The sequence below is a fragment of the Lepus europaeus genome, chromosome 16 (genome assembly GCF_033115175.1).
Source record: "Lepus europaeus isolate LE1 chromosome 16, mLepTim1.pri, whole genome shotgun sequence".
Lineage (NCBI taxonomy): Eukaryota > Metazoa > Chordata > Mammalia > Lagomorpha > Leporidae > Lepus > Lepus europaeus.
In genome coordinates this window covers 75,808,043-75,826,529 of record NC_084842.1, presented here as the reverse complement: position 1 = coordinate 75,826,529, position 18,487 = coordinate 75,808,043, and the positions used below count along the sequence as shown (strand labels likewise).

At 36.4% G+C, this 18,487-nt stretch overlaps 1 protein-coding gene across 2 annotated transcripts in view; it reads left to right on the top strand.

Moving 5' to 3' along the window:
• The window catches only part of SLIT2 (slit guidance ligand 2), a 388,499-nt gene that overhangs the window by 345,579 nt on the left and 24,433 nt on the right, over nucleotides 1–18,487 (top strand). For both annotated transcript variants that reach the window (XM_062212660.1, XM_062212659.1), the window contains one exon: nucleotides 14,919–15,012. In XM_062212660.1, coding sequence (XP_062068644.1) covers nucleotides 14,919–15,012 — 94 coding nt within the window. The remainder of the gene's footprint in view (nucleotides 1–14,918; nucleotides 15,013–18,487) is intronic.

The following is an 18,487-nucleotide window of genomic DNA, read 5'->3' as shown; positions in this document are numbered from 1 at the left end:
TATGAGGAAGCCCCACTTCCCCCACCAAGTCAGATCTCTTTCTTTGAAGTGTATCATAAAGACCTGAAGCTCAGCCAAAATACCACATCATGAAAGCTGTCACAAGGGAATCTGCCATGACTATCTGTCAAGAGCCATTTAGCTCTGGGCAAGAACTAGAGTCATTTAGCCTTTTTACTTACAGCACAGCTATTACAATGTTGGATTGCCTTAATTTGGGCGAAGGATCAACAAAAATACTGAACTCAAGAAAAAGTGCATGGCAAACAGAGCAGGAAGATATCACCATTATAATTCTGGACTGTGTCTTGTGGGCCATGAAGAGTTTGACAATTTGGCATTAAAGAAGATAGCTAAATGGGGCAAATTCATAGCTCCTCTTTTAACTGTAGTACTTTTGTGCACATGTGAAATGAGCTCATTTACAAAATATCAAACAACCATCTGCAGATTTTGAAATAAGTGGCACATCAGTGACCTTTAATTATAGGAAAGTATAAATGGGACTCTAGAGTTTCATATCCTGCTCCATCCAAGTTTGCAGCGAAGGAAGAATTTTCTTATATTGTTTTAAATGTAAGTTTGGAATCTGATTAATGAGCGTGAGATCTGGGAACAGAGACCCAGCTATGCTCAGGAAATATAATAATGTTGTCATTGTTTATAAGTCATTAGTCACAAGTTGCTTTTTCCTTTGATGATTTTTTTACTCTGTATCCCAAGGACTTACAGTGAGAGAGTGAACTCTGCTTAACAGAGCAAATAATGCTTGATAGATAAGCTTGTAAATGATTATGGTGAAAATATTTATATTTGGCAACTGGATCACGGGTGAAAATGGACACAATGTGGTCAACAGAGAAAAGTCAGAGCTCTGAAAGCTATCTGACAGAGAAGTCATGAAGAGCCAGTTGTAAAACTCAACTGTAAACATTCAGCATAAAATGAGCCACCATTAAGAAATTTGTTAAACTTGACTTGAGCCCTGAATGGCCAAAACTTCACCCTCGGTAGCTGTTTACATACTGGAAGAGAAGCCAGTCTGTTTTTCTATTACCTAAACCTTGCCATATCCTCCCTTCTGCCAGTCTTCAAAATGATTCTCCCCTGCCTACTGCAACCCAACATCCACCCTGCTAGTTGGAAATGCATGCACATTCATGGCGATCATTCATTGGACAAGATTAATTTTAAAAAGCTGAATCCACTGTGATTCTGTATTGAAATAACTATGTTAAATATAAGGAAGCAGGGACTTTAAAATTGTTGAACGAGTGATTTAGAAATGAATTCCAAGATTTTCATTTTAAAAGCCAGAGAGATTTGGGGTTTGCTTTCGTTTTCTTGAATCAGTATATCCTTTCTAAAGACATTTTCGAGGACTTCCTTAAATTTTACACAAGCTCGAAACCTATAAAAATGGAAATTGGAAATGCAACACCCTTGTGGTGTTGAAAACATGGACACCTTTCCTTAGGCTGTAGTGTTAAGAGTTTTAGGTGTTGAATTGAACCCTGGGTCTGCTGTATCAAAACTGAGTAGGCACTAATTATCCCTATTCTGGGACCATACGCAAGTATGATAGGAGCTAAATCACATTGTAAACCCTCATATTGCTTAATGGGACTATACAAATTCAGTAAAATAAAAAGTTTTCATACAAATTGGACATAAAAAGGCTTCAAGTATATTTTATGGAAAGTAATCAGAATTTTAATTTTCCCATTTTGTACCATTATCTCTCTGCTGAATCTCTAATGCCTATTTACCAACCATTCAGTGTACATCTTAAGCAGTAAAACTGCTGGTTGCCACACACTCCCTGATTTAGAAACAGATCCCCAGCTCCCTGTGATGGTGTTTATCCTTTGCCTCATTCTCTCCATGTGTGTGCGTTTGGCCCAGCTGTAGGTAAGAAATCTAAGCCTTGGTTCGGTTTGCTCTCTCGCCTGGCTTCTCTGTTGTTAACGCTGTGCATTGGCTTTATGTGCTCTGCTGTTGTACTGCAATGTAAAAGTCTTTTGTCTCTTCTGTCTTTGTCGCTGCCAGCTGCTAATCTGAATGAGGTGGAAAAAGGTTAGTTGCCTTTTAAGTCTATTATGATTTTCATTTTAGTTTCCCTCTTTCTTGTAAAGCTACCTTGATTTCACTGTGTGTACATGATAAAGGAACATGGATGAAGTGTGAATTCTGAAAGCAATATGTCAATTCAGAGATTCAGAGCCTTGATATATGCATAAGCCAGACACTATAGAGTGGGTCTCTGAAATGCAGTTTATCAGTTTCTAGAAGTCTATAATGGAAACTATCTGAGTGGGAAGAAAGGTGGCTAAAGAAAAAAGAAAGTCATATTTTCTATTTTCTGCTTGTCTGTATGCTTTTACTTTAAAAAAAAATCACAAAGGTGTTATTTTTATAATGAATATGTTGTATAGTAGATAGGCTATAGCTAGAAAAGCTTTGTAGTAGAAATTTTCCCATGATTCTGAACCAGTATTTTTAATAATTTTTAAATAATATTTTTTTAATTTGAACACATATGCCTTGATTGAACCAGTTAATAAAATAAAAATTACAAAGCCTGAGAGGTTAATTTATCAAGTGGCCTTGTCAAATTTATATCCCAGAGTGCCATGGGCACTCAGTAGTATTTTTAGAGCATAAAAAGAGCCCTATTTAATCATTAACACAAGAACAGTTCACATGGTTCCCCAACACATCAAGGCTCAGGAAAGGGAGACTTAGAGTTAGACTGAGGGCCCTGTCTGGGCAATCATCATGGAATCCTCATGAAATTCTATCAGAGAATCCAAATTTTAACCAGTAACACTGGATTTTTCATCATTCAGCTTTGCCAAAAATGTACTTGTCTTGATAGATCCAGTTGTCTATGAAGCATTTGCTGTAGGATTCTAAGACTAATAAGGAAACATCTAGCAGTTCTTTCTTCTCTTGCTAAAGATTTCATTTATTTCTGTTGCGTTTTTTGGATGATTTGCTGTGTCTGCTCACTTACTTTGTTAAGTTGAAAAACATGATAAATCTTCCCATATTTTAGACTATAAAGATATTACATGTGCTATTCCCAGTTGACTACTGAATGCATCCAGTGCTTTCCTTGGTTAAATGTCATCTTTTCTTTTTACAAATACTAAAGCAATTGATGGTTTGGGGCTGGGATTTCTAAAGCCTGAGTCTACCTCAGAAACACAATAGGAATTATGCTGTTACAAGAACATGACCTTAAATAGTTTTGTAAGTCTCAAGAACTACCTTGGCAATGCGCTAGTGCTTGACTTCATGTGTTCACTAAATTTCACACTTACATTTCTAGAAGATTATTTTATTTTGAAGAATCTGCTGCTGACCAAATTTCCTTTCTAAAAAGTCAAGCCACTCTCCACATTTTAATCCATAACTTAATTAGAAATGGATTTTTTATTTCTTTATAGCATCTTGGTAATTTTCTTAGGTTAAGAAAAAACCTGCCTAATTAGTTGACATATTGGTAAATTAAAAGAACTCTAGGCGTGAATGAAAAACATTGAGCAATCACATTTATAAAGCAACAAAGAAGCACTTCTTCAAGAATACACACTGTAGATGTGGGGACAAGGAAGCGAACCCATGTCTGACTGGCATGAGACTTGCTCTGTAACTTGAGAGCCTTCCACTGGAACCAGTCACTTCCTCCTGCTGCCATCTTCCAGGCCTCCCTGCTTTGAACATCTTACAGTGGCTCCTACTAATGTGTATGCCAGGCAGGCTTCTCTTCTGCTCTTTATGCTATTTCTTCAGCCTGCTGTCACAACTGCCCTTATGTACACTTAAAAAGAGTAAAGCCTGGGCCACAAAATTCAAGTGCAGGCAGGCAATCTATTTTATCTGCGCATGAAAAAATCCCCTAATCAATGCCTGTGCAATTAATGAGTTAATCTGTCTGAGACTGTTTTTCTTCACATAGGGCAGCTGGTGATTTACGTAATGGACAAAGCTCCATTTTACGGCACTAATATTTATCAACTCCAGGACCTCATCCAGTCTTTTTTATTTCTTTTTCTGTGAAACAAGGATAATGACATTTGTTCCACTTATAGACATGTGAGAATAACGTATAGGAATGAATAGGAAAAGGTAAAATGGTAAATATTTGCACTCCAGAAATATCGGGGCCACCCTGTTTGATAAATTTTAAGTTTTGCTTCATATAATTCCAACATGATTTGTATTGTGGATGTCATTCCTAGTGGCAAAATAATTCTTAATGGTTTATGGTAGAAAAAAATCTGTAAAATAAGTTATGTGTGTGAAGCAAATTTCTTTCCTCATAGTTTTCAATACTTCCTCTCCTCTGATTAGTATCTCAAAATTTTCTTTCCATGCAGACATCAGATAGAAAGATGTCATGTAGGGATAAGTCGTTGGTTCCTTTGCCCTTTTACTCTATTTTGAAGTATGAGTATATGATGAATACTGAAGAACTCTTGGATCTGGCTGTATATATAGGTTTTATGTATATTTCTTAGATTTTCATGATCTCTTAATAACAGTGACTCCTTCTGTTATTAACTCTGCATGAAGATGTGCAAGGTCTTTATATAAAATCAAAATAGTTGAAAGCTTACTTGAAGGACTCAAGTAAGGGCAGCTGAAGTCACTGTGTATTGTAACTGAAGAGGACAGTTGGGCAATCTAACAATGTTATGTTTTGAACATTCATCTTCTAACCTTTCACTTTATTAGGTGCATTTGGTCTCAGAGAACATTTTCAAGGAACTGTTTCCTCTTTATTTAGCAGGCAGTGCCCACCGAACTCAGGTCAACAACATAGTTTAGCCAAGTCTTATTCAATATGATTTGGTTTTATTTATTTTGAAAACTGAGTCAGATATTTTCTGCAGTTTCAGTAGCTGTTGGAATTGGCTTTATTATTTAGCTACAGTGTTCCAATAAGGAAGTACTGAAAAAACACCTCATTTTTTGTTTGTTTATTTGGAGAGGTAAGTTTTCCACTTAAAATGCATAAAATATTTATTGAGAAAATATCTTATGCAGGACACGGTGTAAAGCATTGAAAGTGATACAAAAATCCATAAAACATTACCCTCGCTTACCAGACAAACACTTTGGCTTTGAGTCTTGACTGCAGGTTCGGATTAGGTCAGATAGTGGACCACTGCAAAGCCGTCACTTCTCGTTTGCTCAGAGCTTTAATAAAATAGCTACTTCACTGGTTCGTAAGTAAAAGAACATTTCCTTCTGAATGTGAATGTGGATAAAATTTGTTGACATATAAACATTATCAAACAACCCGTTTCATACCATTTAGAAAACAAGAATGAGAACAAAAATTGTTATCCTTCTGAGAAACATTTTAACTTACAGCGTGTTTTCTTGATCCTTCCTGGTTTTAATTATGATTAACTTTATCTCAGGGATCTCTATGACAGTGTCCCAGTTATGCACACATCCTGCTTTTCACACTGTTCACTCAAAGGGAGCATCTATCACCAGCTAACATGTCCTCCAGAATTCCTGGGCCCTCAAGATCAGGTCTCCATATTTCTGTGCTGACAACTGCACTGAATTAAGTTTAGAAAAGTGGGGGCTGTCTGGATGGTTTATATAGCATATTTTAAAGGTCTGTTCATTACTTCCAACTGAACGAAAGAAAAGTAAGATTGAGAATAGTGAAACAAATGAAAAACAGCAGACTGAAAAAATAATCTTTAGGAAAAGTCAGATCTTTAAAAAAAAAATGGTAAGAAAGAAAAAATAGGGACCTGCATTGTACCACCACCTGCAATGCCAGCATCCCACATGGGCACTGATTCAAGTCTTAGCTGCTCCCCTTCTAATCTAATTCCCTGCTAATGTGCCTGGAAAAGCAGTGGAAAATGGCACAAGTACTTGGGTCCCCTGCCACCCACATCGGAGACCTGGATGGAGCTCTAGTCTCTTGGTTTTGGCTTAGCCCTTCCCTAGCCATTGCACCACTTGAGGAGTGAACCAGCAGATGGAAGTTCTTCCTCTCTCCATTTTCCTCTTTCTGTATAATCCTGCCTTTCAAATAAATAAATAAGTCTTTAAAAATACAGCAGCAGAAACATGTTGTTTATAAGTAACCTACTGATTGTAATAAAACCAACTATCACCATCTCTACTGCTAAGGATCCTGAATATTCAGGCTAGAAACTGGGTATCTACCAAGTTGATTGGCTCTGGTGCCTAGATTTGAACCTTGAGCATAGGTGGAACAAATAATCATGCACTGGTTTAGTAGATAGTAGAAAATTTATATACATTTGGTCCTCAATATCCACAGAGTCTTCATCTGTGGATGAACTCAACGTGGATGGAAAGTATTTGGGGGGACAATTGCATCTGTATTGGAGATGTACAGTCTTATCTTCCTTGTCATTATTCCCTACACAATGCAGCAAAACCACTATTTGCATAGCACTTTTGTTGTATTCAGTATTATAAATATCCCAGAGATCTTTTAAAGAATACAGAAGATATGCTCAGGTTAAAGTGAAATATTATGCCATTTTATATAAGGTGCTTATATATGGAGATCTGAGTGTCTGCCAGGCTCCTAGAACCAATCCCCAAGGATCCCGAGGGAAGACTGTACTTTCCTTTCAGGTCCAGTTCAATTAAGGGATGACGCCCATAATTCCATCAGCTGTGTCTACTATCACCCTCCCTGCCGCATCGCAGGGTCTGTGAGAGGAGACAAATATTTGTGTAAATAAAGAACAAGTAGGAAATGTACAGTTTTACATTGGAACTGGATTGACTTTTAAGATTCTGGTAATGATCAAATTCAGACTCAGTTATCTTAACCTTTCCTAAACATGCAACTTACCCACTTGACATGCACAATTCTAAGATTCTTAAACACAAACTCTCTACTTCCTCTTGAGATAGTTACTGCTTTGCTGGAGAAATTGTGGGGAGATCTTGTAGTTGCAGAGGACCCAGCAAAGTCTGGCCTGGAAGCTAGGCTCCGAGAACATACATTTTCTTTTTCTATCTCCCTTTATCCCATTGAATATATACTATATATATTATATAGTATATAATATAAATTTCCTTTATCCCATTGAACCTCCTTCATTAGCATTCAAAAAACATTTTCCTGCCCCTCCTGCAAGAAAAAAAAAAAAACACAAGCAAATACATCTTTTCATCAAACATCTGGTTGTACCCGGTTTGCTGCTGAATACTCCCAGCAGGGAGAAGTATACAAGTATCAACATTGGTATTCTTTGCCTCAAGTAGCATACTTTTAAGAAATTAAACCTCATTTATCTCATCCAGTCCTTGGCTTCTTCTGATACCTTCCCTGGCTAAGAAAATTCACATAGAATAAAATTAGACTTTTCTTAAATCAAGCAAGAGCTCAAAATGCAAATATTTGAATGATGATGTTTTTGACCCTCCGTGAATCCGTGTCTTGGGGATTTTGTCAGGAATTCAACCAGACTTCCTCCCTTGCTGTAAGTATGTTTGAAAATGTCATAATTGATTAAGTTTAACACTAGCATTCTAGTCCAGTTATTAAGATTGTTGTCCTAAGGTCTTTGTCTATTATTATCAGTATTTATGATCCTTTCTCATTAAAAAGAAAACTAGTTTTCTACAATTTTTAAATTAAAACATATAGCGAATACACTGCCAGTTACAGACCTCTCCCCAGACCTTTTGTAAATCCCTAAGAATGACTCTGAGATTTCATCTGTTTCAGAAACAGAAGAAACTGATCTAGTTACATTAGCAGAGGCTGGAGAAAGCTAAGTGTTCAGCAACACCATTCACTGGCATCTAAAATTACTTTGGTTTTAAACATTCCCAACCTGAATTTAAAGGACTAAATTTTGGAAAAATTCAATAGAGAGATTGTACTCAATTATTAACTGCATACCCTTTCCAATTTCTCTTTCCAATGTGGAATAAGTTAATATTTTAAGAAGCTATGTGAGTGAGGAAATTCCAGAAACCTTAAATCTGCAGACAATATGACTAAGCTTCTTTTTGCTGAACAAACTTGTGGACTAACAGCCTAGACAAGACAAGATATTGCTCCAGTTTCCTGGTAGATAGAAAGCAATTACTGTAAGCATTCATCCTGCAACTCTTCAAATATTCCCCCTTCCCAATCAGTATGACTTAGACAACAACTCTGAAGAAGTAATAATGTATTTTTGAACTGTGTGGTATAGTTTCAGTAATAGTTAATAATAATAATGCCATTCAGTCCAGTTTTGCCAAGACGCTGATTGTATCTCTGTCACTAAATGAAACTTAAGGGATACTTGGATATTAGGCATTTGCTTTAGTTGTCTGACTTTTCTATATGGTAACTTCTGCAGGGTAAGGGCTTTGTCATGCTCATCCTTTCTAGTATTGTATCAAGAAAGTTAAATTGAAGCACTGTTTTTGTAAGAAAAAAAGTCTAACTTGTAGAGTGTACATGTAAATCAATATTACTAGAAGTGATGAATTTCATTTTACACCATTCTTATTCATTTCAAGAAACAGTTAAGGTGAACTCTCATGCACCATGTAATGTCTTCATTATCTGCTCATTTGCCCGAGAATCACTATTGTTAAGAATTTTCAACAATACCATGAGCTAAACCATGTATTTGGTATTCATTAGAAAAAAAGTTCGAGAAATTGGTGCCAGAAATGTAAATCAACTGAAGTGTTCTTCACTTGCATGAATTTCTATTGAAATATTTTATTTATATGAATATTTTATTGAAATATTTTAAATTAATGAAGCACTTTCCAGATTAGTCCTTAGCAATGATATGATGCATGTTAACAGTTGCAGCTGTATTCAGGGTAATCCCCAGAGTATAAAGTTGGTGAAACAATGCATTGAAGTCACTTTCTTCCCTTCTATGATACACAGTAGTTTGTGCTTTTTAAAAAATATATATATTTATTTTTATTTGAAAGAGTTATACAGAGAGAGGAGAGGCAGAGAGAGTGAGAAGTCTTCCATCCACTGGTTCACTCCCCAATTGCCTCAACAGCCGGAGCTGCACAGATCCGAAGCCAGGAGCCAGGAGTATTTGGGCCATCTTCTACTGCTTCCCCAGGCTATAGCAGAGAGCTGGATCAGAAGTGGAGCAGCCGGGATCCAATCTGGTGCCGATATGGGATGCCAGCACTTCAGGCCAGGGCGTTAACCCGCTGTGCCACAGCACCGGCCCCTGTGCTGCTTTTGATTTTGCATATCTAATAAGCTACTGGGAAGGAAATTGTCATTACTGCTTGGTTAGCCTGACCTATAAACCATATCAGCTAACACCAACTCCCCTGTAGAGGAACAAGGGTTACCTGGTCCAACTCAACTAAGACCCATGGTGCTCTTCAGAGTGTCCTGACCCCATCAGCAAATGTAGAACTAAACTCTTCCGCTATGCTCCTTTTAAAACAGGTTGGCTCTTTGGAAGGTCAGAGATTATGGTCATGGTCATGACATACTTCTCCTTTGTGCACTACTGACTGCAGACTCTGTTTGAGAACTTTAGAGACCTAAATGAAAATTTGAAGCATGGTAGAGGGGAGCCACACATAATGAGAGGAAAGAAACATAAGAACGGCATCATTTAAAAGTTATGTTTCCCAGTATAAGCCTCCAGTAACATGGAATTTACCACCTAAATGTGTGTCCTAGTGCTGCCATAACAAAATGCAACAGATTGGGTGCCTTCAAGAATAGGCTTTTATTATCCCACAGTTGTGGATGCTGAAAATCTGGAATCAGTGTCTACTGTCTTAGTTTCTTGATGACTGTGGTCAGGTCCAGGCTTCTCTCTCTGAATTCTTTCTTTCCAACATCTTCCCTCTAAGAAGTCTATTTTTGCACTCAAACGTGCCCCCCCCCTTTTTAATAGGATAACTAACCATATTGGATGTGGGTCCAATCTCATGCCTTGTTTTAAGTTGATTCCTTCTGAAAAGACCCTATCTCCAATATGGTCACATTCTGAGGGGCCAGATGACTCCAGCACACTGTAGGAAGGGGACAACAGTCCAACTCATGCCCTCACATGTTTATATTTAAAACTCTTGATGTTTCCTCAGAAGTCCTGGTTTTCTTCCAACATTCTCCATATCATTGAAAAGTACAGAAATAGATTCCAAAATCTTACAAGTCCCAGACAATCCTGCTGTCTCTCTTCATACCTACGCTCATCCAATCCATCATGAAGTTATATCTGTTTTGCTTCCTAAACATCTCTCTGCATCATCTGTATCTCCTCCACAATTACCAAGCCCAAGCTGTCATCTCACGTACATTTGTCTCTGCCCTCCTGCAAGCCATCCTCCACTGCAGACAAAATGTTGTTTTCAAAGTGCAGATGCCGTCTGACCATCCCCTAACTTAAGCCCCTTAAATCCATTGCTGAGAACAGATATGGCTCTGATCAACTTCTGTAACTTCCTCTGGTGCCATAGCTCACTCCCACCTTGTTAGAGCTCATTCTCCACACCACCTCCTGGAGTGGGTTAGAGCCAAATCATGGCATCAAGGTTTGTCTATACCCACATCTCTTAGAAGGTTCATGAGCATTGACCTGCATTCAAACACATTGCTGTACACCTACCCAATGAGCTGATGCCAACTTAAACATTTAAACACCTTCTTATAGAGCAATGGATTAGACTCCTAATGATGTATAATGGAATAAAGCATATTTTCACCCTTTCTTTCTGTCATCTTGTACTTTATCATCTGAAGAAGTGATATGGCCATTGATGGTATCATCTCAGGTCCTGAGCCCTTTATTTTCTATTATTTTTCCACTAGCTTAGTACCAACTCTGACTATAGATGTAGGAAACCAAAAATCAAATAAAAGTTCCGTAATTTCCTCTCAATACTATGACATTTGTTGGGGGGCACTTTTTCAAAAGTAGTATCTAGGAATATCTTAGCTCATGACAATGAAGCATTTTATGAGTATTTCTGTTCTTTCTGAAAACCATTGCAGCCTCCAGATATCCAATCCAATCTTCCCCGATTGGTTAAGAAATAGATATACAGTCCCACATTCATCTAGGGAACTTGCTATGTTTCCCATCTTCTGTTGTTTATACAATGCTATGTAAATGTTAAAACCTGCCCTTCTCCCCCAAAGATAGCAGAATTCAGTATAATTAGAACATATTAAAGGAGATCAATGAAAATGTTTATTTTAATATTCAGTCAGGGAAAATTAAAAGTAATGTTTAGTGGGAAGAGTACAAGTTATGTCATTATTGTGAGTGACTAAGTAAAAATTAAAGAGAGAAATATCTAAAGACTATAATTAAACTCAAATTGACTATAGATTGGGAAGATAAGAGTTTTTTGCCTTAAGTAGCAAGACTGTTTCTAACAGTAATTATAATGAGTGTGTCATCATATCATACTCTGAGAGGATACAGAAATGTGCCAAGGATTCTGCTGTCTATGATCTTATTGTCAACAAAAGGGACTGGTATAAAACAAATAATCTGAAAGGCATACCTAGTAGTGCAACCTACAGACTTGTCTTATATGGTAGCCATAAATACTAAGTAACTGCTTACTTTTACAAGTTTGAAAACCGACATGCAGAAGTAAACACTATATAAACGTTTATTAAGTAACCCAATAAATAGAAATAATATGTGTGTGCTAAAGTAAGCACAAGCAAATATAACATATAAAGATTATAAACAGATAACAATGGTTGTAAAGATCTAGGATAAGAAGAAGAACACATATAATTGATGAGAAAAAGTGACCACAGAACTCCAAAAGGAAGTATTAAAGCAAAAGGAAAAACCATTATCCTAGTAATGAAGTTGGGATAAATTTATATAATAAATAGTAAATAGATCCTGATGGTAAGAACATAGAGTGGAAGATTGGGCTTTAAAAGTGAGTTGTCCAGGAATGGAATGCACAGAATACCTCTGCAATATTTGTTAGCCTTACAGTGTTTGGTGATGATCAAGAAAAGCAAATCACTTTTGGGGTAGTCAAAAAGTCTTACCAGAGTCTTATGTGCACTTATGTAATGGTCACTGAAAACTACTTAGTAATTGTTATGATTATATTAGAGAGATAAGAAATTCTTGACATAGGTATAGCTTTTCATGTTCAAGTTAGCATGCTTAGTCTTAAAGATACTGATTACAAATTCTGCAATCTGGTTAGCCAACAATTTCTGAACTATCTCCCTTGTTGTTCCTTTCCAAATCAAGTCTACAGATAAATTCCTTGTAGAGAAGTCAGGATTAACCCTATTTTCTTCTCTTTGAGATGAAATTTTCTCTATGTTCTTTCTCCAGCTCATGCATTCACTGCTGCTAAATTGGAAGCTGATTGAGGGCAGAGTCCGTTGCCTTCATCTCTATAACCTCAGCATGTAGCACAGCACCATACAATTAAAACCTTATGTATTGGGTTAACTGGACTGAGTAGGATCACAGTGAATAAGGAACAAAACACTCCCCCTTTCTTATAATTTTTCAAACACTTTTATGTGCATATGAGGTAAAAGGTATATAGAATGACACTATTATGTATCACAAATAATCCCTGTCTACCATCAATTTTTCAAAAGCTACCTTGGATATAGACAGCCTATATCCCAACTAATAGAGCACCTAAAAGGAAATCTGTAGAAGTGAAATTGAAATTTTAAGAAGCAATGATTTGAACAGCCCTTGTCTTGACTGTTGAGGAACAGATTTTTGTTTTGTTTTTTCTTAATAGACAATGGGACTGGGAATGGGAGAGGGAGGAGTAGGTGGGATGGGAGGGCAGGTATGGTGGGAAGAATCACTATGTTCCTAAAGGTGTACTTATGAAATTTGCACTCATTAAATAAAAGGTTTTTTTTTTTGGGGGGGGGGGAACAGCCTATATTCCAAATAAATATATTTGATTAGAAAAATGAAAATGATTTCATCAGAGTAGGCTGATAGAATATAGTGAATAGATTCCATCATCGTCTAACTTAAGTAATACCAGTTGAAATTGCAAAGCTTTAAATAAAATTTGTATAAAAAAAGCACATCATGTATACATTGTTAAAACCTTTTTTATCACTGGGGTAGAGACCCAGAAAACTTTGTTGAAGCAATGTAGGAGACCTTCTGTGCAATTAGTTCATTTTAAGAGACATTAAAAAATTAACTTATCATCCATTAGATTGAGGTAATAATTACATGAATGTCATTATATATTTGTATCAAGGAAAAGACGCTTGAAGTCTAAATAACATGCTAGTTGTCAAGCAGCTAGCTGTTAATTAATTAGCAGTGCATTATTTTTAAAGGAGAGTCTTATAACAAAGCAATACTCTGAAAACTCCTGATTTTTTTTAACCAATGGTATTTAAATCCACAATCTTTGGATAAATGAAAGTTCTAATAGTTTCTTAGGAATGCATAGTTGTGTCACTTTATTCAGTTAACAGATGTGTCACTTTATACTTTCATTTATTACATATATATTAAGAGCTAAGGCATAAAAGGAAAAAATGACTTTTTAAACATGTTTTCTCAGTCACTTTAATATCCTAGGCAATGACTGGGAGAGTCTTCTTCTCAATGAAAATTGGTTTTGGCCAAATGTGTTTGAAATAATGACCATGGGAATTGTAACTGAAGAATTTTCCTAAGAGATTATCAGACATGTGGTTCAACATACATAGAGTGCCTAGAATCTGCATGAGTTTACTTGCTCACTTGTTCATAAAATTATTCTTTAGGAGTCAAATGACACTCATGGAAAAAGCATTTGTGTTCTCTCTGCTTTTTACTTTCACCTGTTTCATTATATCTCAGTGGATGTGGCTAAGAAATAGTCTGTTGAGCAGTTACAATGATTCATAAGAAGAAAGTATTTTTCTTCTAGACTTATAAGACCTTGGAGACTATAAAGATTTGAGGATTTTTTCAAGCATAAAGCCACATAATAAGCCAGACATAAAGGGAGTACATATCAAATGACTCCATTTATGTCAAACTCAAGAACAGACACAACTAATCTGCAGAAAGACAAGTAACGTATGATCTCACTCCTATGTGAAATCTGAAAAAGTCGATTTTGTAGTAGTTAAAAATAGGATAGTTGTTAGCAAAGGCTACAGGGAGAGTATAGGTGTGAGAGGAATGGGGAAAGGTTGATCTACGTTATAATTATATAGGAATAAGAAGTTATGGAATTTTGTTGCACACTAAGGTGACTCTTGATAACATTCAATATTTTTAAATAAAGAAAAACTTAAGAATGGATTTTGAGTGTTTTCATCATAAAGAAATGGTAAACATTTGAAGGGATAGATATGTTTACCCTAATTAGACATTCCGTATGTATATGTGAATCAAAACATCACATGCTATGTTATAAATATGTTCAGTTTTTATGTGTCACTTAAAAAAAAAGCTAATCTATGCTTTTGTTGAGAGTGGTTACCCTTGGGGGCTGAATGACCAAAAGCAGGCATTCTGGGGCCTGGGATACCGATAGGTGTTTCTGGACTGGTTGCATGTGCGGGTTCAGTTTGTGGAAAATCATTTATCTTTTGAGTCCATGCTTTACCTTACTAAAAAGTCTAATATAGAAATAAAGAAAGCAAAAGGAATGAAAAACATTCAGATTCCCTTTACCTATTTGCAAAAGTATATTCTAACAGCACTCGTAACTGTTACCAATCACAATATTCATATTGTCCCAAATCATAAGAATTAGCAGCAGAACCATATTGGGTCTTCTGGGTCCATACCTTGTAGTTTGGCTTCTTTTTTTTTTTTTTCATCACAAGTTCTGCTCATCTAAAAGACCCATGACGTAGACTACTAGGGAACAGCCTGCATTCCTTTCTCTGTGCACTAACACCGTGTGCCGTGTTACAGGCGAGCTTTGTGAAGAAAAGCTTGACTTCTGTGCCCAGGACCTGAACCCCTGCCAGCATGACTCGAAGTGTATCCTGACACCGAAAGGCTTCAAGTAAGTCAGAGGCTGCCTTCAGCCTCACAATCGGAGGAGGCCCCTTCCCCACTATATAACTTCACCCTCACTGGGGATTAAAGGAACATATTCACTGGTGTCAATGGTATTTTATTTTTACAAATATTCATATGCAGCTTGGAAACTTTTTTAGTGCAATAAGGAAAAATTTTAATGAGTGTTCAGTTTTGTTCCATACCTCTAGGAAGTCATTTACAGAATAAAGCAGCCCTTGAATAGGCTTTCTTTAAATTTTTGTGAAGGCCAATCCAATTACACTTCTAATATCTATAAGGTGCATCATTATCTGAAAGTAAGTTCCTGGTAAAGCAGAGAGTCTGATTTTAATGTACCTAAAAATGTTATGTTCTGAATCAACACTTTGGCTTTCCAAGATGCGTAAGATAGACAGACTCTATGTTCCAGATAGGTTGCCATGGCAAGGCTCAGGTACAACTCTTGTCTCACGGTAGTTGTTGATAATGCCCCTTGCACCTTATGTCCTGTGTGGGTTCATAAAGGAGTACTATCTCACCAGATAGAAAGCTCCCTTCAGTGAGCTCAGAATTCCAAAATTGTTCCTTTATCCTCCCCAGCAATATTTCTGAAAAATGTCTGGTATCAGATTACATGATTCCTTTGCCTGAAATATTTTAAGAGGCCTTCAGTAGCAGCTTCTCCTTTTCGATCTGTCAGCTGTTTAGAGATCATCTAGCCCAAATTCCTCCTCTTAAACAGGAAACCGTGGCCCAGAAAGGGTGATTGGCTAGCCAGAGATCTGTGGGCTGTTTATTGGCGGAGCTGGGACTGGGTTCTATGCTTTCCACTTGGGTGATTTTTCTATTAAGAGGATTATTCAGAAGGTTCATAGAAAATGTATATTATCAATAAACTGTGTTTGAATTTCAAAAGATTTTTTTGCCCCTATTCAACCTTATCTTTTCATTCAACATTTGAATTCTTCTCATACATGTTTCTTCTAAGAAGTTAGATAGTTGGTTAACATCGCTTCTCAGCCTTTTGGCTAAAATCAAGTGTATAGTCTATTAACATTCTGTTTGGTTTGTTATAGAAAATAATCTGGCTTCCTAGGAATGACACTGTTGAGTGCAGGAGTTGGGCAGTGCTTACATCAGCTGACTAGCAAACAGCCTTACTTGTTCCTTCACACAGTATTCCTTGAGTGGCTGCCATGGCCCGGTCACATGGTAATAATGCCATCTTAGGTTTTTGTAGAGCTTCATAGCTATTCATTTTCACATACTTTGTCCTCTCAGTGAAATGTCCCAAGCTTAATTTCCATGAGAGTCAGAGAATTAAAAATGACTCAAATCAGGAACCGTTTGCTAAGAGGATATTTGGATTGGAGTTGGAGCACTGAGACGTTGATTCGTACCAAACAAGGCTTCAGGCATAAGTCGGATGAGGGAACGGGTAATTACCGCCAGATCTCCACTGTGTTTCAAAGATCAATCTGAATGAAATATTTACTCTCAAGTTCTCTTTCGGCAACATTCTTTTGTTTCAAGTTCATTTAAAATCCAAAATTTTAGAATATACAAAAACAGTTACTATACCTGCTGATCCTGTTTGTTGTGTTACTGAAAAAGATTCGACTCTTCTTTCTTTGTGTTTGAGCTTACCTTTTGTAGAAACCACAAGATGCAAGCATTTTTACTTTACACAAAATTCTGCATTATATTTTATTCAACCAAATACTTTAGGGAAATTGTTTGAACTTCTAATGTCTTTGATCTGCCCACAATTGAATTTGACAAATTGAAAGTGCATCACTTACATAACAAATATAATCATTTCTCGGAGAAATTAGTAAGGCAAGATTTCTTGGACTGCTTATCTGCTAAACAGATTTCACAGGGCTTTGTGCATTGTAATTATCAGATAAGGTATTAGTAAGACTTAATGGAAGCCATTAAAAATAAGGGAGTTGGTCTTCAAAAGGACTAATCCTTAATTAAACATCCTCTATTATTACCAATTAGATTGCACACTCTTAAAAGTACATTTTGTTGGATTATGGATTAGGTGATTTGGAAACCCACTGTTTTCAGCAGTGAGTAATTCACAAGCTTATTTTATAGCAGGATCTAGTGTAGCAGAAAATGGGTTCAGTTGGAATATGTGCTATTACTCCCATGCCGTAAATAATTGCACATTGTGAGAAAGGTAGTTGCAGAAAGACAAGGGACTTAAAGACCCAAATCAGAAGCTGCTGAGGAAGGCCTACTGACAAGGGTTTGGTTGGAGAAGTTGTTCTGCTACTTCAGCCTTATTTTCTTACTACGAAGCTAACAGAGTGGGCTTTGCTTTTCTTGCTGGATTATAGAGCTCATAAATCTCCTAAACCACTTTGAAATATTTTTAGACTATAATATGCCACGAGCAGTCTTTTCCAGCATGCATCTTGCTTAGCCTGCTTTTGGGCTTCTAAAAGGTATATTTTATATTCTTTACTTTCTTCCTCACTCCTTTTCAGATAATAGAGTTGAGGGAATGTGACAGGTTTTATTGATAACACAAACTTTAAGGAATTCCTTATTTAAATGTTTTCTTTCTGTTTTGAAACTCTATCTGAGGAGCAAAAGAAAGACAAAAATGTTGGTCATAATGTAACTCCAAATTCTGATGGGTTTGCCAAAATAGTATTTGGAGAGAAGAGAATATAAAATAGCTCTTAGACAGCCACTGTGGTGAATGTGTGGTTCTCTTATCTTTTGCTTTGATTTCTTTTCTCAGATAAATAATTCAGAGTGTTTCAAAGCATTTCTTCTTTCTTTTAATGCTTGGCACTTCTGTGGCTCTGCTCACATTAACATTGATGGAAGTTCTCTTTTCAGGACTTGTCCATCTATTTCAGAATGTGTATGGCCACTTAGGATCCATTTAACTTAAGACATGTTGTTTGCTTTATTATGATTTAGCATTAAAACCAACTGGCTGCAGAGCAAGCGTGCTTACGCAGTGAGCTCATTTTATTTCTTAATTCATACGTGCAGAGCCAAAAGTCTGTTTGTTACTCTTAGAAGAGTACCTAATCCCATTTGTTTCAATTCATAAGCTCTCCAATAATTCTTAAATCCAGATTTTGCATTTTCTGACAAAACTCTTGGCACTCTGTAATGCCACATTCATTTGGGTGTTTTTAATTATCTTTACTCATTTAAATCCTAATAGCCTTGAAATGAAAAAAAAAAAAAAAAACAGGTGGGTTACTAGTACATACTGAACCATGAAGATTTTTATAAAATTATGAAAAGTTTATATACAATTATTAAAAATACCAGCCACTTTTTGGTCATGTAGTATACATAAAAATTATACTGATTACCTTACACTTTGGTTTTATTTAATCTTTTAACAAGCCTGTGAGGTAGAAATTATGATGTTCATGTCACAAATGAGGAAAAGAACACTTGCAGAGATTAAGAATTTTGTCTAGATTACACTTTACACT